Source organism: Solanum stenotomum, chromosome 12 (genome assembly GCF_019186545.1).
Source record: "Solanum stenotomum isolate F172 chromosome 12, ASM1918654v1, whole genome shotgun sequence".
Taxonomy (NCBI): Eukaryota; Viridiplantae; Streptophyta; class Magnoliopsida; order Solanales; family Solanaceae; genus Solanum; species Solanum stenotomum.
This window is the reverse complement of record NC_064293.1, coordinates 49,044,259-49,065,275: the sequence shown is the minus strand read 5'-3', so window position 1 is coordinate 49,065,275 and position 21,017 is coordinate 49,044,259. Positions and strand designations below refer to the sequence as shown.

Below are 21,017 nucleotides of genomic sequence, written 5' to 3'. Positions count from 1 at the left end.
TTGACTCTAGAAAAATGAAATTTGTCCCATTAATTAGGACAGAGGAAGCTGGAGTATAGTTTTTTTTCAATTAAAAAAAGAAATGGACCCGAACCATTTGTATTAACGCAAAGGTTTAAATTTCGGTTTCTCTCTTTGTGACATTACATATATAACCTGTCTAGATCAGACAGACACCAAGCTAAGATGGAATACTACTTTCATGTTTCAAAGACTTGTATAAATAGCAGGAGACCTTCACACTTGTTCCTCAAATATCTTTTCTCTCAACTACACTACACTACACTCTTAATTAACTCCTATAATGGATCATAGATATGAGTCTTCCGAGACTCTCAGGTATTCATTCTTATACGCAAATGTTTCTTTTTTACGTAACTGTTTAGATTCGAATCAAATATTTACTACTCAATTATACAATACTCATCAAACATTTATAATAACTTACAAAAACTTTGGACCATTACCTAACATATAGTATAATTTTCTCATAAAATATAAGCAAAATTTTAGACCGTTGTCCACTAAATTGTGAGAGAAATAAAAAGAGAATTATTTACTAAAAAATTATTCATGGGACTACAGGAACAAGTGTGCAGCATGCTATCGGCAGTTCAACAAAAAGGAGCACTTAGTGGAACATATGAGGACATCTTATCATTCAGTTCATGAGCCCATGTGTGGTGTTTGCAAAAAGCACTGCCGCTCTTTTGAATCTTTAAGGGAGCACCTTATTGGTATATATAGTACATCTACCCAAATATTCCTTTATCATAAATAATTAATTTTTGAGTTTAAGTTATATATATCGTCACGTTTTTATTTGGTACTCCCAAATAATTAGGAATTCATATGATGTGCAGGGCCACTTCCAAAGGCAGAATGTGAAAGAATTTTCAAGGAGCTCGGATGTGATATTTGTTTGTCAATCCTTGGCAGTCGAAGTTCTCTAAGGGCTCATAGAGAATCATGCCTCTCACGTCCTACTAATAATGTACGCAATTAATTCCAACACTCGTGTTCGTCTTATCTAAAAATTTAAATGATTTAAGTGAAACACATTTTTCATCGAGCCGCAGGTAGAATGAATACTTAAATATGTGACAGAGTATTTTAAGTGATCACAATCCATTGAGATTCAACCCTATGTCACTCTAATTTGTCAAAAAAAATAATCAATATGCCCTTCACATGTGAGCGTGAAACTTTTACATGAAAATTTTTTTTGATAATAAGACTCGAACACAAAATCTATGTCAGTTCGAATACCATGTCGAATTGTATTGTAACTGTCTTATTACAGGGTTTGTTGTATCGCATGGCTAATTTGGGGATTCAAGATGAACTAAGAATTGATAACAACAGAGGAAGAGTGGTTGCCCTTGCTTGTAAAATGGTTGGTGGTGGAAGTGATGGATCTTTAGATCTTTGTGCAAGGGTTTGTCTCATTGATGAACATGAAAGGATCCTCTTTCATTCATATATCAAACCAAATATTCCTGTCACTAACTACAGGTGATCAATTTAAATTAATAACGTAAAAAAATCTTAACACAATATTGAAGCATGTTCACTTGTTTTTGGTCTTTTTGGGGCCCAGTGTAAATTCCTACGACACCATGACAAAAATCTATATGTTTATAGGTATGAAATGACGGGTATAAGACCAGAATATTTGAGGGATGCAATGCCATTAAGGAATGTGTCAAGAAAAATTCAAGAATTTCTTTGCAATGGGGAACCTATTTGGCAAATCCGTTCTAAAGGTGGAAGGTCTAGGATTCTTGTTGGCCATGGTTTGGATCATGATCTTAAATGTTTGGAGATGGATTACCCAGCAATAAAGATGAGGTAAATTAATTATTTTATCATTTATATAATCTAAAAATAATTTTGTAACTTTATTGCTATAAAAACATGAAATTGACTCGTACTCATAGTTGTTGTTATTATATAGTAGTATATATTACTCCGATCCCTATATATGAACGTTCTAACAAAGACAAACAACATGGGGAAATTATAGTCAAATGTCTTTAGGTCATCTAGTTTACAAAGTATATACACAGTAGTAGTGTATATTTTATACTAAATATATACATATATTTATTCATTTGATATACCTACCTTATACATATAAACAATATATATAGCTTGAAGTATATAAATAGTGTATATTTCGATCATATTTACGTGACTTTCCTTCTAACATTTGTTTAATTTTTTCTTTTTTCTGAAGGGATACTGCAAAATACCCACCACTTATGAAGACAAGCAAGCTCAGCAACTCCCTCAAGTACTTGACCAAAGCTTACCTCGGGTAATATATATTAATAGTGCATCAAACTTTATCCTTATAAATTTTCTTCAGTACCACAACTATATATTATTAATTTAATTTGTTGCAAGTTTTATAAAAATTCTAAAAATTGATGGACAATAATATAATGAAAAATGTGTAGGTATGATATTCAAATTGGAGTACAAGATCCCTATGAAGACTGTGTGGCCACAATGAAACTCTACATGAGAATGAAATTATCACAACTTCACAAAAAAGAGAATTATCCTCTTGCTACTGATCCACAAAATAAAAATAACTTTGCATCTTGGAGGCAAAATGAGCTTGAGAGGATGACTCCTGACCAACTGTTGGATTTTTCAAGGTCTGATTATTATTGTTGGTGTTTGGATTCACAAGATTATTAATATATATATATGAGACGAAGGATGGAAAGAAGATAGATATAAAATAATAATATTCAATGTGTTATGGATTCTTATTAGTAGATATCGATGATTCAAATAGTATTCATGAAAAAAAATTAGTATCTTTGAGTGTGTACGTACTTGCTATTGTAAGATTTATATAATATAGTTACATTGAAATAAAAATGAATTTAATTAGTTGCAAATTCTTTGATCAAGAACAGATGAATGCCTACATATTGACCAAGTCATTTTTTCATTTCAAAATATTTATATACTTGGATAATACAAATATATGAAATTATTAACATTCTACTTAGCGATGAAAAATGAAATCATTTGATAATAGGAATTTGAAATGACATAAAATGTTTATAGCTATTTTCTTTAACTGCAAAACTTTAAACTATTACTATTTTACCAATATACGAAATTACTTTTGAACGAATATTTGTATGTATTCAACAAGTATTGAATTTGTTTGTGAGTTTGATGTTTGGTTGTTAAAATTACCAGGCCAATATTGGAGACAAGTAAGATGGTCATCAGACTAACAAATTTTAAAAAATAAAATAAAATTGAGCTTTCTTACCTAATACCTCAAACTTAATAAAATTTGTATATCACACGCGCATAATAATTTATTTTTTTTACATGTCTAAAGTTAATCCTACAATGGCTAAGCTGATAAAAATTGTACACTTCGACTATACCTCAAATAGGATTTCCAGAATCGACTATATGTGCACTTTCCATGGTTATATTACCATTAATTATTTTTTTTTGGTAAAATTGTATTAGAACTAATTAGTAGCCCTAAAAGTGGATAAAATGACAATAGATTTGGCGCCTATGGTCCATTTTCGGGTTCAACAACGAGCTGAACAAAACTTTTTTGCCATTGGCCCAAGTCCACACACACTCCTAATTGAGATTTGGAAGGGAAAAAAAAGGCCTTTCTTTTCCTAATTTTATTCGGTCACATACATACGGTTCAGGTAAAATTTTCACAATTTCCTAATTTGACATTGTTTATGCAAAACAGGTTTTCCCATTGACTCTTTTTTTTTTCGGTTTTGAATTCCTACTTTAACTAGGATAGTGTAAATCTAATGCTCTATAAATTAAACCCTTCAAACCTCTTAGACATATAATCATTCAAATCTAGCTCCTTTCAATAATATTCTCAACAAAAAACAAATTAGCATCTCTTGTTCAAATATATTTTTTATCATCATGTCTTCTTCAACAAAGTTCTTAACTCTAAAGACTTGTGATGGTAAGGAATTTGTACTCGACGAGGCGATAGCCATAAGATCACAAACTATCAAGAATATGGTTGAAGATGATTGTGTTTCAAACGTCATTCCCCTGCCTAATGTTCATAGCAAAACAATGACCAAAGTGATCGAATACTGGAAGAAACATTCGGAGGAAGGCGTCTCCAAAAGCATGTTGATGGATTTTGACAAGGCTTTTGTGAATGTGCACCACTCGATTTTGCATGCTCTTATCTTAGCTGCTAATTTTCTTAACGATAAGGAGATATTGGATATGATGTGTCAAGAAGTTGCCGATAGGATTAAAGGGAAAACACCACAAAAAGTACGTAAAGAATTTGATATCAAGAATGATTTTACTCCAGAGGAAGAGGAGGAGATCCGTAAAGAGAATGCTTGGGCTTTTGAATGATTTTATAGTTATTTTTAATATTTGTTCTTTTTTATTTTAGAATTAAAATTGTCTAGTTAGCTATATCATATTTAATTTAGTTCTATTCTGTTGTTCCTTTTATAGAATTGTTACTTGGTTTTTATTGATTTATAAATTATGTTGAAAAGAAATTAAACCTATATATTAAATTTGAAAAAAAAAAAAAGCATTCATCCAAATGGTTAAAAGATGAATTTGATATCTCAAAACGAAATATCTACATTTATTTTCTAAATAATTTTGAGTTATTTTCGTTCAAAGCATATCCAATTGAAACAAAACCCAATCTGAAACAACCAAAACCCACTTTTTCGACCTCCTCCAGACCCACATCGCGAATAGTGTCCAACCACCACCGCGAATCCCAACTCCGGTAAACAGGAGGAAAACGAATTAGAGCTTCAAGCTCCAGTAATTCCGACAATTTTTTTAGATCTGGCTGGAAAATAATGCTCTGATTACCTATATTTAATCATTGTAGTGTTCTTGTGTTTTTGGGTTCATAATCATTGTTACATTATTTTCGATATTGGTGGGCTGTGTCGGATGATTTTATTGTTTTTGAAAAGGAACACAAGTTTAAAGAGATGAATAGAGATGAAGATGAACAAAAATGAGTTGTATTATTAATTGGGTCGGGTTGAAATTGAATAATTTAAGTAAAATTGGGCAATTTTAATTAATTTGGGCTTTCATCCAATTGAGGGGCACAAATGATGAAATTAATAACAGCATAGATAAAAATAACTTCATTTTAATGGTAAAGTATAGTCAACCAATAAAACAAAATTGAGGAGTTTTTTATTACCCTTTTCCCTTTCTTTAATCATTATGCCAAATTGTGAAGTACCATCACACGCCAAGATTATTGCTTAGAAGATAAGCACCCTCTACCTCCAACCTTGAGATTGTGGATTCGAGTCAAGGAAGCAAAAAATAAAATAAAATTGGGAACTCTTAGGAAGGGGCTTAATAAAAAATATACCTTCACACAACTCTCAACAGGGCATGGGTCTACGAATTCCCAAGGCCTTCTAAAAAACAGATGAAAAGTATGGCTTATCAATTTAATAGCTGATAACTTGTCCACAAGTTCATTGAATCTGGTCGTTCTCATAATTGGATATCTCACTAACAAGAGCAGAAAACTGTGCAACACATATAATATCATCCTAAAACTTGGTCACGGAGCATTACAACATAATTAATTCAAGAAACCTTAGTTTCACCTGAATAACCTGCAACTGATTTTTCATATCATACAATTATATTCAACTTTAAAGGATGACACACAAATAGAACCAAACATGGCACACAACTACGTTGATCTGGAATTGCATAGTACATAGCCAGATATGAGTGAGCTGAAGGCCAAAGCCGCAAATGAAAGGAAGGACAATGCTACAGAGGCGCTTGCCATATCAGGAAACTTGTCCTTGCCCCAATTGGACTGCCAATCATCAATGCGAGTGGCAGCAGAAGATGAGGCTGATATCAGAAGATACGTTACCACCTGTCATTTAGAAAAATAGTAATTTTTAACAGAAACTATGAATATCAATACAAGCTCTCCACACGTTTAGGCATGAAATCAGGAGTTGCCTTCAGTTTCTGGCCTAGTCACCAAGAAAATGAAGCTCCATATGGTCTATGGACCAGGTACCAGCTTGGCTAAACAAGTATAAAATGTGCTCTGGTTCTTTATTCAACCTTCGAAAAAAATTAGATTACCAGTAGATATGACCTAAAATTGTTTATTTAGTTGCATTAAAAACTTAGTCATGTCCCCTAAAATGTGGATATTTCATATCAGCTTTAAAGCAACATAATTATTATCAATCAAAACAAAATGTCTCGACTACTAAGTATGAGATTATACAAAATTAATTACAACCCGATAAGTTTATGTAGTTGGGTCTCAAAAGGACCCTTGCTGGTATATCCTTGGGATCTCTCTCCTGGAACCACTTGGTGAGGGAGCTTTGTGGGATGGAGACAGTAAGGTTGTACATAAATGCAATAACTCTCACAAACGAAAAGGAACTTCACATAAAGAAATGAGAATAGACTGATATCTGCTAGCTACAACTGAAGTATGCTTTCTTCAAAGCCCATTTCATGACTAATTCACAAACATCTGACTCCATCTTAATATATAAAAAATAATCTATGCTAACACTTTATATAAAACTGTGATAGTCTATTGCTTCTTTTTGAAGATCAAAATAATTGTATCTGCATGCATTGCTTTTGTGAATACACAGGTGCAGGAAAGTTTGTCAAACCATAATTCATAAGTAAGTAACCTTCTTAACTGTAAAATATTGGTTCTTAGAATTAAATTAACTAAACCTGAAGTATACATCAAGTACCAATAAATAAACTAGCTATTTGTAAGCAAATTGCAGAAAACGGAACGGAAATATAGAAAATTGCCAAAGGACCTCACCAGAAAAACCAACAAAAGAAACAACATTTCACTTGAATTCGTATCTCAGTAAGTTAAAACCTTTTAAGAACTATTTAGCGCCCAAGAGAATTACCAAATCCACAAAGGTGTATCCAACGGAAAAAGGTGTTCTGAAGGTTTACAAACTATCATCTGCCATATCCTCTTTGCAATCTCTATTGCACTTGATTTTTTCACTTTAGTATCTTCCACACAGATTCAACTAGCCATTAGGAGAGTTCTAGTCATTTTAGCCTTTCGGAATTTAGAGGACACACAAAACAAAGCCTATTGGGAAATGCTTATATGTACAAGATAGCCATTTAGAGGATACACAAAACATAGCCTATTGGGAAATGCTTATATGTACAAGATAGCCATGGAAGGAACCTAATCACAGGAATCAGTCTGCTAGTGCAGAGTATGCAAACGAGCTTAGTAACACTTAAATTCAGGAAGGACTGGCATTAATGTAATCACATTCGATTTGTTTGGTTTTTAGTAAGGGCTCAATATTGGTTTAATGGGAGAAACTTATCCTCAAGATAAATGTAAAAAAAGGAACTTGTGCTTATGAAAGGCATATAGCCGAGGGTCAGTAAAATTTAGGGCTCAAAAGGAATATGCCACAAAAAGGTGATTCTACAGTTGGGATGGTCCTGTTAGTATTTTCCAGCCAATGAAAGTTGGCAATTAATAGGCACCTACATGATCATAAAGGAAAAATTCTTCCAACCCTGCAGGAATATTTTTGAGTGAATTCTATGACAAATAAACATTTTTATGGGGTATATGATTCCTCTCCATCCCCTTTTCTGTTCATTTTACTTAGAGTTAGATAGCTACAACAGTCTTCACCAGGCTAGTACAAAATCATCACCACCATCAAACAAATTTTTCCTCTCAATCAAAGCGCTCAATATCATAATTAATAAGCCATAACTTCCATTACCCCCAAAAGAGAAGAAGTCAGAAGTTCTAAAAGCTTAAAACAATTATAGAACTTAACCATGAAATATGCATGTATAAAGATAATAAATCTTATATTTATTATTTTGCTATAAACAACTTGTATTAGTGTAATTGGACAAACCAACTTGCCTGATCAAGGGCAAAATCAAACATGTAGCGCAAATGATGCTGCACGATGTTCTTGCCGGTGGCAGATTGGTAGGCTAAATCAAATGCCTGAGCTCCTGAATATACAAATCCTATGACATTCACTGACATACAGTACCTGCAATGTTATTCACCTACCAATATTATCATTCATAACTACACTACCACCAAACACATTTATTCATTGATGTGAAAGAGTGAAACTTAATGCGCTGCAGAATTAATTCAGTCAATGTAAAGAGAACAAGTGATAAACCTGAACTCCTTGTAACGTTCGAACGAATCGAGAGCCCAACCCTTATTCCTATCAGCTGCCATAACAGAAAATGAAGCCAAACAAAACAAAAACCCAAAAATCCTAAAACCTAAACCCGCTTTCTTTACCATCTCATCCCTCCTCACTTTTCTTAAAATCGACAACTGTGGCATTCCTCTCCGCCGACGGTTGCCGCCGTCTTCACCTTCCTTAACACTAGCTGTACCATCTCCGACAAACAGATCTGCTTTCACCAAAGCCAGTGGCTCCTCCTTGATAAACTTCTTCACTACCGCTTCCGGTATCGGAGGTTTTTCCGGTGGACTCCCAGTCGGAGCTGCAGAATGCTTATTATCCTCCAGAGTAAAGGACTCATGAGGAAGAGAAATTTGATCGGAGGAAATTGATGATCTCGGCGGGGAAGATACCTTAGTAGAATCTCTGTTAACGGTAGGATGAGCAATAGCAGTAGTATAAATACTCTCACTAGCTTTATCGGTTCCGGACTTAGTAAAATCATTTGAGTCGGAAGAAATTGATGAACTCGGCTGAGATTCCGCCTTAGTAGAATTTGTATTAACAGCACCATTAGCATTAGCAGTAGTAGAATTAGGATTAGTAGCTTTATCTGTATTGGACTTAGCGGAATCATCAGAATCGGAGGCGCTATGAAAACGAGCTGGAGAAGAGAAAATAATAGCTTTATCAGTTTCAGAATCAGTAGAATCTGAATCAGAGAGGGAGAGATGCTGCTGTTCATTCTCCATAGCCGTTTGCAGAGTCTGCTTGGTATGATTCGATTCCATGATGAAGAAACAGAACAGTGCTGCTACAAAAATGGGATTTGGGGTATGAAAATGGATTGAAACGGAAAATAGAATAATGAATGGAAGTTGAAAGATGAGGTCTCTGCGATAATGATAGTTTTGGCGGTTTCCACTTTCGTCTTCCACGTCTGAATTTGGGAAAGCTCTATATTTAGGACTACTACTAAATACGAGTACAGTATTCAAATGTATAGTACTCTCTTACAATTTAAGAAAGTAAGAAAAATTAAAAATTTCGATCTAAAATTTAAAATAAATTATAATATTTTTGTGGCTATAAATTATATCATTCTTTTTATAACTAAATAAAAAGAAATATGAGTCATATGCCATTTACCCTAATTTTCCAAACAAAATTATTGGAGTACCTTTTTTTTTACAAACGAAATTATACTGACAAATCAAGAAAATAAAAAAAGACGTATTAGAAACGGTACAAAGCATCCTTCGTTAATAAGCAGTGCGTTGACAGATGAACTTGTCACTATGAATCCTCGAGTTATTTAACAATTATTACGCAATTTCTACCTCCCCGTGTACGTAAAGAACATTAGTAGATTATCAAAGAAAAGTTGCGGCCTGATAACAAATTGTTTTCACCAAAATGAAATTTCTGATCACTAATCACCAGTATCCAGATTCGTAAATCATAGCCACTTTTACATGCATATCTCGCAATTTCACATTGATGTTTACAGACCTAACTAAACAGAGACGGATTTAGAGCTAGTTCAGCAGGTTCAGAAGGTACCCGTTACTCTCAACTTGTATTACGTATAGATATTGTACATATAAACGATTACAAGAACCCAGTGACTCTTTTAAGTTCTGGATGCACCTACGTTTCTGAAAAGTTGGTGCTAATGAAAGTGGTGAAACATTCTCACAAGCCTGAGAAGTATTTGCGAGCTTCATAATACCGATCCAACTCTACGTTGAAGAGTGGGTGAACCTGTTCCAACAGACATTTGGAATAAGGACCAAATACATCCCTGGGTAATGGTGGAGAATCAGCTTCGTCGGTCCAGCTATACTGAGCAATTGAAAGACCACTTAAACAGTAACACGTATGATAGTAGTCTCTACCCTTCCCAGGTTTGTCTCTGAAACCACCTACTTCAATCTACATCCACAACATGATATTAGAATCTTGAAAAGGATATAAAAGCAATTCAAACAGGAATAATACACTGCCAAAAGAATCTAATACTAATATCTTGGTGAGTCCAGCATCTGATACAGAATATTTAAAACCCACTTAACTTTCTTTTTCCCTTTGAAGAATGAATAAATAGTTCCCCATTAAACACATGAAAATTGAACTCTAATTATGAAATGAATGCAAAATAGAGCTGTTGAATCCGACACCAATTAAGAGAATGATTAGTTCACGACTTCACGTTCCAAAACAAATTCAAAAAGACATTATATCGAATACACATGCCTTTAAAAGGCACTTGAATTTATATGTTAAAGGAGAAACAATGATGCTTGGTAGACAAATGATATTCAAGCTGTTCAAGCAAAAAAAAGGTGTGGTTTAATGATGCTCCAAAATCAAACAACAATTCCATCTTCAGACGAAACTAGGAAAGAAACCCGACATAATTTACTTCTTTCTTTAACTATATAGGGCCTAGAAAGCTCAAATAAAGCAGTTTCTCATTTGCAGATCAGTGATGTTACAAATCTTTTTTTTTTTTTTTTTTTTTTGATTTGCACCGGGTGTCCGAGTCTCTTTGAGCCCCGACTAATCCCGGGGGTGCACAGGCCCTCGGCAAGGAGTTTCCCGCAAGTGCACCACGGTTAATTCAGGTTTTACCCAGTCCGATGGCCCTCAGAAATTGTTTGCACCTAGTGGGTTTCGAACTTGAGACCTTGAAAGGGAGCAAACCCCAAGGCTCAAGTCAATTGCCAGCAGGCCAACCCCTGAGGGTTCAGTGATGTTACAAATCTAATTAACAAAATCTTAGCTTCTTATACGATTATAATTTTCTTTGAGATATTTTCTTTATCCCTTATTTTCCAGCTTGTGCTGCTGCGCATATGCATTACAATCGTAGACCAAAGCAAGGGACATGCAAGAGTGAGCAGGGATCTTCAGAATATATTTTCTCAAAATTTAAGCACCTGGGAGCAAAGAAGAACATATTGTTGCAGATACATGCTGTCAAAGAGAGGCCGCATAGCTATGGACCGGTTGATAAACTCATATCCCGTATCTGCTATCTTTGGGCTATCAGAAGCATTATCTTGTCCTGCACCTAAAAACAATGAAAAGGATGTGATTAGAAAGTAATTGTGATTAGCGCTAAAAGAAAGGGTTGGGCAGGCAAAAAGAAAGAGAGAGCTAGATAACCCAACATATCTGGAGAAAAATATTAGGAGCTGTCAGAGTTTCAAACTTCCAATGAAATGCTCTACTAAACAATCTCATTACACCGTCAAATGGATAATTGAATCAGGGTAAGGGACATACAACCCATATGATTATCCTACTTGTACACACACATTGTTTGAAGCATGAAACATATGGTACCCAGTAAGGTGAAGTCCTGCTGATAGCACTATAGGTTACTAACTACCTGCCCATTTGGAGATATCAAGTTCATATACAATCCAAGTGCCAATTATGTGACAAGAGAAGTGGTTTAAGATGGAAGATTCTTTTCACCCTTCATTTATTAAATTCCACCCACTGGATTCCCTTATAACATGATATACTTTATTTAATTCAGATTCAAGGACAAAATTGGATAACACTGCAACAAACGGTAGACCAGTGAATCGTACAGTACTTTCTTTTTGGCCTTTTGAACTATTGTTCCTCAAATTGATATACCTTCTTGTCCAAGAGGGAAAGTCTCCTGAACATGGGAGGATGTCCCTTCCAAATGCTCTTCTTCATCAGATAACTCCAACTCTGAAGAATCATCAGCACTTTCTGTACTGAGGTCATTTGACAGCCCTAGTTGTTCATGGACTACCAAATTTAGTCTTTGTATAAGAAAGACTACCGCACCCTGGTCAATCAAAGTCATCTTTAGCTCAGTAATAATTAAACTGGAAATGGGAGAGCTCAGAACATAAAGGTAAAACTGGTAAATCACCTGCCAAAAGGAATAGCAGCCATCGACTAATTTATTTGTCCTGCCTTGAAATCCACCTTCGACTCCTTGTCTAAATACCACCCAATCCTAAAGATTCATAATCACAATGCATCATCTCCATCAATACCGTCAGATGATCCAGATTTAAGTAACATTACTTCACCAACAACTCAATAGAACTCAACTTGGGAATAGTTATTAAAAAAGCAACAGAATGAAACTACTAAGAGAAGTAAAGAGACTGAGAGGATGTCATGTAGAGGTACTACTATACGAAAGATATTTAGAAGGAAAAGGAACTAATATGTTGATTAATAATCTACCCCCAACAATCCCAGGAATGCAGCAGCAAAACCTGGTAAAGAATCCCCTGCAGCTGCTACAAAATGGACCAGTCAAGTAAATATAAGGTGAAACCAACGTCAAAACAAAAATTCAAGGCCAGAAGGCCATTCCTGAGTTTCTAGATATCCTCCTATCCACCATATAAAAGGCAGCCCGGTGCACTAAGCTCCCCACGCATAGTGGGTCCAGGGATGGGTTGGACCACAAGGTAATAAAAGGCATTCAAAAGTTTAATACTCCAACATACCCAATAAGGGACAACTACCAAAATGCTGCATGTTATTTCCCTGCTGTTTATCATCTAATTCACTTTTTTCCACCTGCTAACTTTTCCAGTGCATCAAAGTTATTTCCTATTTATTTTCACTTTTGATTCCTATATATCCAATAAATAGTTGTATCTGTAAAAATAAAACAGCCTACCATTGTAAAACCAATGATTTTTTGTTTTTGTTTTTTGAATTATGGCTTATCACCTTAACTACTAGAATAATCTCATGTACTCAGTAACTACAGCACTAAAATGCTTCTCCAGTTCTTCAATTGCCAGCTGAGATTCAGCTCATCTCTACATTCTTTTTGTTCTCCTTTTCATTTTATGAGAAGTAACAAAAAAGCAATGTGGAACATTTGTGAAGACAAACTAAAATGCAACTATTATAACAAGATACTTTTCTTGTTTCAGTTTCATTTGATCAGTCATGAAGGCCAGTAACAAAAAAGAAATGATAATATCCCATTTCATGACAGTGAGAGGAATGCCAGTCATGTAACCCTGATGGGGAAAAAAGAGAGTACACACAGACATGATTATCTTAGCAACATTCATCAGTCCCCAACAGAGTCCTAAAGCAACTTACAATTAAACCTGGCAAGTCCAATCGATTCACTTCGTTGATCAGAATCATTGCAGCCAACCCACAGAAAGTATACCTAGAAAATGAGTTAAATGTAAAGGGCTTCAGTAACATCATAAGCTGAGAAGTGATAGTTTTACTACGGCAACTAACATTGACAGAGAACTATAAGAAAAAGAGCAAAACAAGATTAGAAACATGAGAATATCTCCAACGTGAGACTTACCCACCATGAGCTTCAGAACCTGGTTCGCCAGCAATTCCACCTTCATAAGTCTGACAACTGAAACAAAAATGGGAGAACAGCTTAGGAAAGGCTTATCCAAGCAAATACATTCTTATAATGAATTCCAACAAAAAAATGAGGGACATTAAGGAAAAGAAAGATCTACCACCTGCTTCTTATCTTGTATTTCTGACACAAACTAAGAATAAATTCTTATTTATCCTAGCTAAATAATTCTTATGATGAGACTGGAATTAAATCAAGAACTTGAGAGAACAAGAATGAGAACAAACTAGAATAAAAGAACAGTTCCTTCATCAATTTTTATTCAACAAGGACTTTCAACTTTCTCAGATGGCAAGAATTAGGAAACATCAGTTATCTCTCATATTTTAATCCCTGACAAATGGAGGCTGTCATCAACTCAGAGTCATGAATATGCAAACATAACATCGTTCTGAAATGATACTTGGAAATTTGCTTCCCTTACCAATGGGATTGAATCTCAATGGAAACCTTCAATGCAACTAAAGCACCAGCCTCTGTCATGCATTTAGTACGTATAATTAACTAGTCACCATGCACTGACTAGTTGGGTGACAGTAATATGAATACTCCAAATCCATTACTTCGGGTCATCCCGATACTCAATATTTTGTCTTTAAGATATATTAGTTCTTAAAATCTCACACCTGCTCTGCCATAAACATATCTCTAACCAAACAAAAGGACTTCTGGCAAACACAACCTAATGTAAGTTTAACAACAACTAATCCTTTTCTTTTCCTTAATCTCAACTAATTGATGTAGTGGCTTTAGGGTGATTGTAGGTCTTTAAACAGTTTTTCTTCATGTGATTTAGAATCTACCTCGTTGCATTTATAGCAACTTCAATTATTTCAGTATCGTACCTAGGCCGGTATATTTGAAGGTTAATGTAAGCACGATTAAACCATTTCGACAAATCTTTACTCATGATCCTCTATGCGTGCTATCTTGTTGCATCTTTTGTTGGAGGTGAGCATTTCCAATCTGATTTTCAATCTTGTATGACCACATATCCATATTAACATCTATAATTCATGACAGTTAACTAGTGAACATGTTGGGTTTTATAGAAAACAATCACTCACATATTATTGCTAGTCTCACAACCATTCGTAATATAACTTGCTTTCCATTCTGATAGTTATCTTTTTATCTGATTGCACTCCTCTAATACTCCCAAATTTCTGCCATGCTCTTTTAATTTTATATGTTACATCAGCATCAGCAATTTTATATGTTACATCAGCATCAGCATCAGCATCTATCCTGTAATTCTCTTGGAAGACAACTACACTAGTAAATCAAAAAGAGATATTACAGCTTAAGTATGAAATACGGTATACATAAAGAGAGAGTTGAATGAGCTGTAGTAGATGAGTGCGCATCTCAAACGAACCTTAGGATGTAATTTCCAACACCATGAATCAGCTCGTCATCCACAATGTTTAATATATTTGCAACCTAAGAAATTAATGTATCAATTAACATGAAAGCACATTATTCCAAAGACAATTAAGAAGAAAAAGGTCAAACTTGAGAGCGTAACATGCGAGAAATGTGTATGTAATAAAGTATAAAATATCTATACAATTTGCAAGAGAGGCGTGCATCAGAAGGCTTTGATTGCCTCGTAAATGAAACTTGGGAAATGTTTGAATCTAACTTATTTTCAAAAAACTAAAGCGTCTTGCCAGAGGCGTATCCAAGGAGGGGTCACAGGGTTCACGTGAACCCATGCTCCCCTCCCGAGATCATATATAGTAGTGTTATATTTTTGAAAAATATTGAAATATAGATGTGTGAATCCATACTCGGAGTATCATATAATGCGATGATGACTGGGTGCACCTCTCTACGTGAGGTTGGAAATTTGAATTTTATATTCATCTTGTTTTATTTTTTTTTGTAAAATTAGATAACACCTCTCTAAATAGTTATTGGTAACACTTTTGACATTTTAATTAGTTTTGGACTTATAATATAATTTTAACGATTTTCAGTAATAAGAATCTAAATGTCCAACCGATAAAATTTATATCTTAGATCAACCTTTTTGTAATAATGCACCCATCATTCCAAAATTCTGGATACGCCTCTGCGTCTGGCATGATTCATCAATAAAAAAATTATATTTGCTTAAAGCTTATCTCAGAGTTTTCCATCCAAATGCAGCAAAAATAATGAAAATATCACCAGAACTCAGATCACAAGGAGATCACACTTACAGAAATGGCAGTATAACAGGCACGAACATCTACTTCTCCACCATCATGCATCCTGCAGAAAATATTTGAAGTTTGAACTTAGCAAAGATGGGAAGTGGCAAGTCATCATTGATGAAATTTGAATATTGAAACAAAATGCTAGAAACAAGTGATCTCTCAGATGCTGTTTGTTAAATACACTTGGATCTACAAACTCAAGAATACACACAAACATGTTATACATTTACAGATCAGGGTAAAAGTGTCAACTACAGTGCTAGTTCATCCAAAGTCTAGTTCCCCTCAGAAGGAAAACATAACAAAATTAGCAGGTAGGATTAATCAGGAGAATCAGTAGCAATGGAAGAACATTAGCACATACAACAGAGAGATGGCAAATTTTAAAATGGATAAATGAAGTTACAAATAGAAAGAAAAGCACCTAGATTTTTTTTTCAGAAACTGATAGTAATAAATACAGCAGACTAAGAATGAGATATAAAGGAAGACATGATTTGGGGAGCTGATCAAATAATGTAAAGAAGTAGAAAGCATCCTACCTGAATCCACCACTTGCGTCTTTCATTCGCAGCAAAAATGTGTACAATTTTTCTCTGAGGCATATTATTAGATCAATGTCAACAGGAATGAACAATAGATAAGACACCAATAAGAACATACTATAGCTTGTGCACCTATTAATTGATGACAGAGCTTCAGGTTTGCCCAAAGTTATGAGTGAATTGACTGCAGCATAAGTAGTTGCAAGATGAGGCATCTGAAAAAAGCAATACAATACAAATATTACTTCAAAAAACCTTAATGATAGGAAGCACAAGAACTGTATAAAATAAACAGGTTGAGCAGAATAAACAGAGCTTGAAACTGTTAAATTTGTGATTCTAAAAGAAATAGAAAAAGAGTTTCAAGCTAACTTAGAAAAGAACGAGGAACCAGGCCAATAATTAAATGCATATTCATCAATTCAGATGACTGTTTCCCTCTAATAGAATTATCTTTTACTTTGAAGTCCTCCAACAGAATTATATAGAGTTAACAAATTTGCAATATTCAAATCAACCATCATCACAAAATAAAGCAGCATACTGCATATCAAAAACAATTGAAGACATCAGAAAATCAAGCTCAATGTGAAAATAAGCATGAAGAAGCTGACACAAATCTGATTTAACGGCACTAAGAGTGGAGTGGGAGAATTTGACTTGCCTGACCAGGTCCACCTCCATAGCCACCATCTTTATCCTGTGAGGAAGGTAACCGTAAACAACACGTGAAACTAAATCTTACCGCATTTTCTTGCGCGAGAAGTCCAAAAACAAATTAGCTAGAATTGCAGGCAAGAAAAAAAGGACAGTTGCACCAGTATTCTGGAAAGGTGGATGATAAAACATATCACAAATAACAGTCAAGAAAGATACCGAAACCGATACAATAAATTATCTCTTAAAGCAAATATGGTAATAACAATAATTTGGGATAACATTCTCATCACCATGTATATCACATTTCTATGACTAGGCTCAAATATCACTACGGAATCTTTTCTCCATGCATCATTATTAGTCACCCCTAAACACAATCAATCATGTGCACTGGTCTATAACTCTTTATGATTACAATTTCTAAGCAATAGCACAGAGATAAATACAAGTAGTTCCAATTTTAGTTCATAAGAACCACAATAAAGTCCTTGGTAGAAAAGCCTCTTGAAGTTAGTTATAAAGGCTACCATATCTTTGAGAAGTCTACAGAGACTTTTGAGTTTTGTACGGTAGTGGAAGCCTATTGAAGTTGTCAGCCCTAAACAAGATGTAACTGGGTGCTTAGAATATAGCATGTACTTTAGTAGTAGCCTTTTCTGCTTAGAACACTTATCTTCAAATATCTATTTGGCCATAGATGTTCAATCAAATTTTGAAAATTTGTCTTCAAAAAACTATCAAGTTCCAAAAGCTGGTCCAGACCAGTTTTGGGAGAAATTTTACTTTTACTCACAAAAGTTTCAAATTTTCCAAGTAATATGCATGTACAAACACAACTTCAAGTTCCAAAAATCACAAGTTCAAAAACTCAACTTTTCAAGTTTTAACTTCAAAATTTGGGAGCTAAAACAATCTCCCTAAGTTCAATGCTTCAAACCCACTTTTTTCACCACAAGAAATTCCTTCTGCTCAATACGTAAAAAAAGCCTGATGTTATATATATCATGCTCTTGTAGCAAAGTATGGTCCTAAAACAAACAAAAAAGGTGATTCATTACACATAAGTTTTCCTCAGTGAAAGTGATCCTATTGGCTTGCTCTGCACCCATCCCCAAAACAAATACACTAGATCCCTACACATTTCTTTTTAAAGAAAGACATAGATACATAAACAGCAGAATACATAATGAACAAACCTGGCAACGGGTCAGAAAGTCAGTCGCATCATTTTCCAGTTCGGCATCAATAGATTCTCCCAACAAAGCAATTGAATGAAGTATCCAGTAGCAAAGCCATGGTCGACTAGAAAGAAAAACTTAAGTAAGGCATAGAAATAGTTGATGATAACAAAATAGCCTTTGGTTCCATTGGACTAGAATAGATGCCAACATCCCATCTTGATGAACACATTGTCCAAACTTTTACATTATGTTGGTGAGATATGGGAAAGGGAACCAAAGGGCATGACTTAACGAAGTTGGAATGGACATTGGGAATGGGAGACCACAGAATTCTTCCCGTTAAGTTTTATTGTTGAATCCATTATATTTATAAAATTTACGGTTTCATATATACTATTTATTGTACTTCCAGGGAAAATTTACACATAGATTTATACCCCACATTGAAATTATTGGGTTCAGAACTTCAGATGAACCTGATACACCAAAGTTGCATACCCCATGGTGGATAGCACATGTGCTAGTAAGAGATAGCATGTTTCAATCCATTAGTCGAGGTATGAGCAAGTTGGTTGGAAAACATTGTGATCTCCCCACAAGAAAATGAAAAAGAAGAAAACCTTAGTGTGTCCTACACTGACAAGATTAGTCAATATGAACTTTTAGACAATCCAACTATGTTGTATGTAACTAAACATTGGTGAGAGTTTTATTTTTATTTTTATTTTTTATAATTGCGGACCAACTTGTGCGCACCTCGATTAATTCCACATGGTACGTCCTACCTCCCACTAGCATAGATAGTGGGTAACTCTATCCATCAATGCTTGGACAGAATAAGAACTTGGGAAGAAATCACTGAACTTTTTGCCTTTGAATTTGAGATCTCATGATTCTCGTCCTAGTTCATTAACCACTAGACTACACTCTTAGGTGGATGCTTGGGGAGAGTTTTTTTTTTTTTTTTTTTTTTTTTTGATAACCGAGAAATCCGTCTGTGACCCGCCCTTTGGACCAATCACAGCCTTCTAAACTCGGTGGATAATGGGCCCGCCCCTCTACCCTTCTCCACTTAAATACCGGGTCGCTTTGCATGGTGTGGGGCTTGAACCTGCGACCTAAGCCACAAATCCTCCACCTTTTGCCACTTGAGCTAGGCCTTGGGGGCTTGGGGAGAGTTTATTTGAAGGTCAAATATTCATCCACGTTAGCTTGTTTAGCTCTTTCTTCTCGTTACCATAGATTCTTCTATTGAAAACTCAATCTCAACTCTCTCACTAAAATTGAATCTTGCAAACAGTGTTCTTTTCTTCCTAAAAAGTCACTCAATCAATCAATAGACTAGATCCCAAATTAGTTGGGATCAGCTATATAAAGCTATATTAACTCAGGTACTACTTCATTCAAGTCAATTCCATTCCAATACTTAATAATTTTCCTTTTAAAGCACATTAAATTCATAATACGAAATAATTTCAGTTATTTTAATTTTGCTTTCCTACTAGCCACCAGTTAAAATTAGAATCTTCAACATTGCAAGTGCACTCCACACATTCGATGAGTGGTGAGAAACGATCATAGGGAGAGGGGGCTTACCTGGCATCCAAAACGGAAAACGACGGACCAAGTTTTCTGAGACCTTGGTTAAGATAATCTAAGTGTTTGTCACGTTCCAGCTCTATGCTTTATAAAAGAAAGAAAGAAATCAACACAAAATAAGTTCATCAATAAAGGAATTAGAACCCTAGAAATTGAAAAAGGTTGAGAGCTAACAGGTCGGACAGGGAATTGGGGGAAATGCTGTAGAAATAATCGTATATCTCTCGGACTCGACGCTCCACCACCCATTGATCTTCCAGCGTCTTCGTCACTTTCCTCGACTCCATTTTTTCACTACAACCGATTACTACTCTGACTGTAAACTTCGTCAGCGCCAAATCAACGCTCGCTTACTCTTTCTGCTAACTTTTCAACATATGAAGTTTGATTCTAGTTTCTACCTTTTGTCTTCCTTGGGCTGATCCCTTTCTTGCAGGCCCAATATTTCTAGTTTCCGGGTTGTCTAGCCCATCATGTTACGAGCCCAGCCCTATCCAAGTCATAGAAGGCCTAATTGGGGGAAGTGCACAAATAGCCGATATTTAAAAGGGAAAATCACTTACATGTATATTTTTAAAAAAATATTTACGATATTTGTCAACATTATTCTTTTAACCATATATAACAATTTGGCTGAATGACAATATTGCTAAAAGTTGCGAATGGCAGCACTGTTGACAGCCAATTTTGACCCTCCACAATATAAATTAATTATCGAGCTTCTTCAATTTCAAGCGATTTAAAATAACTAGTTTTATAAAAACTTAAAAAATAATATATATATAGTTTACAAATTATTTTAAATAGTTTGGTCACTCTTATAATTTTTAAATAATATATATGTTTTATATAATTATGTATATGATTAATGTATTTTATGAATATTTAAAAATTATATCAAACAGNTTACAAATTATTTTAAATAGTTTTGTCACTCTTATAATTTTTAAATAATATATATGTTTTATATAATTATGTATATGATTAATGTATTTTATGAATATTTAAAAATCATATCAAAAAGATTTTATGTTTTAATATTTTATTAGTGATGGTTGTAATTTTGAATTAATGAATTTTATGAAATTCAAAATACTTGCAAGTTATTTTTAAAAGTAATTTTGTTTTTTTTTTTTGTAATCATTTTAAAT

At 34.5% G+C, this 21,017-nt stretch overlaps 4 protein-coding genes across 5 annotated transcripts; 2 read left to right on the top strand and 2 right to left on the bottom strand.

The window, feature by feature from the left end:
- The first annotated feature begins 304 nt into the window (after window positions 1-304).
- LOC125847505 (RNA exonuclease 4-like) lies at window positions 305-2,709 on the top strand. Its single transcript, XM_049527108.1, has 7 exons — window positions 305-339; window positions 586-737; window positions 864-994; window positions 1,304-1,515; window positions 1,645-1,851; window positions 2,240-2,320; window positions 2,463-2,709. Exons 1-7 carry the CDS (start codon window positions 305-307, stop codon window positions 2,707-2,709), a joined length of 1,065 nt encoding a protein of 354 aa, XP_049383065.1.
- Window positions 2,710-3,945: 1,236 nt separating this feature from the next.
- On the top strand, window positions 3,946-4,401 carry LOC125847822 (SKP1-like protein 1B). Its single transcript, XM_049527527.1, has one exon. The coding sequence runs from the start codon at window positions 3,946-3,948 to the stop codon at window positions 4,399-4,401; it is 456 nt and encodes a 151-aa protein (XP_049383484.1).
- A 1,069-nt stretch (window positions 4,402-5,470) lies between these two features.
- LOC125847817 (CASP-like protein 4A3) lies at window positions 5,471-9,227 on the bottom strand. Its single transcript, XM_049527522.1, has 3 exons — window positions 8,247-9,227; window positions 7,973-8,108; window positions 5,471-5,935 (listed from the first exon to the last, which is right to left on the bottom strand). The coding sequence occupies exons 1-3, from the start codon at window positions 9,050-9,052 to the stop codon at window positions 5,741-5,743; spliced, it is 1,137 nt and encodes a 378-aa protein (XP_049383479.1). The 5' UTR covers window positions 9,053-9,227; the 3' UTR covers window positions 5,471-5,740.
- A 404-nt stretch (window positions 9,228-9,631) lies between these two features.
- LOC125847811 (protein farnesyltransferase subunit beta) lies at window positions 9,632-20,240 on the bottom strand. 2 transcript variants are annotated; one of them, XM_049527516.1, is made up of 14 exons: window positions 20,041-20,240; window positions 19,864-19,950; window positions 18,283-18,388; window positions 17,091-17,126; window positions 16,559-16,641; window positions 16,424-16,477; window positions 15,885-15,936; window positions 15,056-15,120; window positions 13,612-13,668; window positions 13,389-13,461; window positions 12,184-12,270; window positions 11,916-12,096; window positions 11,204-11,337; window positions 9,632-10,196 (listed from the first exon to the last, which is right to left on the bottom strand). In XM_049527516.1, exons 1-14 carry the CDS (start codon window positions 20,151-20,153, stop codon window positions 9,957-9,959), a joined length of 1,368 nt encoding a protein of 455 aa, XP_049383473.1. In that variant the 5' UTR covers window positions 20,154-20,240; the 3' UTR covers window positions 9,632-9,956. The 2 variants fall into 2 exon arrangements, with proteins under 2 accessions (XP_049383473.1, XP_049383472.1); XM_049527515.1 differs by having other exon boundaries at window positions 16,424-16,641.
- Window positions 20,241-21,017: the final 777 nt, after the last annotated feature.

What these genes read in the sequence shown, in the direction of transcription:
- LOC125847817 (XM_049527522.1), bottom strand. Translation starts at nt 9,052, where the DNA reads ATGGAATCGAATCATACCAAGCAGACTCTGCAAACGGCTATGGAGAAT. An exon ending in GAACGTTACAAGGAGTTCAG is followed by an intron (nt 8,109 to 8,246) that starts GTTTATCACTTG and finishes ATAACATTGCAG; the next exon opens with GTACTGTATGTCAGTGAATG. An exon ending in TTGATTTTGCCCTTGATCAG is followed by an intron (nt 5,936 to 7,972) that starts GCAAGTTGGTTT and finishes TCTAAATGACAG; the next exon opens with GTGGTAACGTATCTTCTGAT.
- LOC125847822 (XM_049527527.1), top strand. Translation starts at nt 3,946, where the DNA reads ATGTCTTCTTCAACAAAGTTCTTAACTCTAAAGACTTGTGATGGTAAG.
- LOC125847505 (XM_049527108.1), top strand. Translation starts at nt 305, where the DNA reads ATGGATCATAGATATGAGTCTTCCGAGACTCTCAG. An exon ending in ATTCCTGTCACTAACTACAG is followed by an intron (nt 1,516 to 1,644) that starts GTGATCAATTTA and finishes ATATGTTTATAG; the next exon opens with GTATGAAATGACGGGTATAA. An exon ending in TACCCAGCAATAAAGATGAG is followed by an intron (nt 1,852 to 2,239) that starts GTAAATTAATTA and finishes TTTTTTCTGAAG; the next exon opens with GGATACTGCAAAATACCCAC.
- LOC125847811 (XM_049527515.1), bottom strand. Translation starts at nt 20,153, where the DNA reads ATGGAGTCGAGGAAAGTGACGAAGACGCTGGAAGATCAATGGGTGGTG. An exon ending in ATGGAGGTGGACCTGGTCAG is followed by an intron (nt 16,642 to 17,090) that starts GCAAGTCAAATT and finishes TGCTTTTTTCAG; the next exon opens with ATGCCTCATCTTGCAACTAC. An exon ending in CCTGTTATACTGCCATTTCT is followed by an intron (nt 15,121 to 15,884) that starts GTAAGTGTGATC and finishes TTAATTTCTTAG; the next exon opens with GTTGCAAATATATTAAACAT.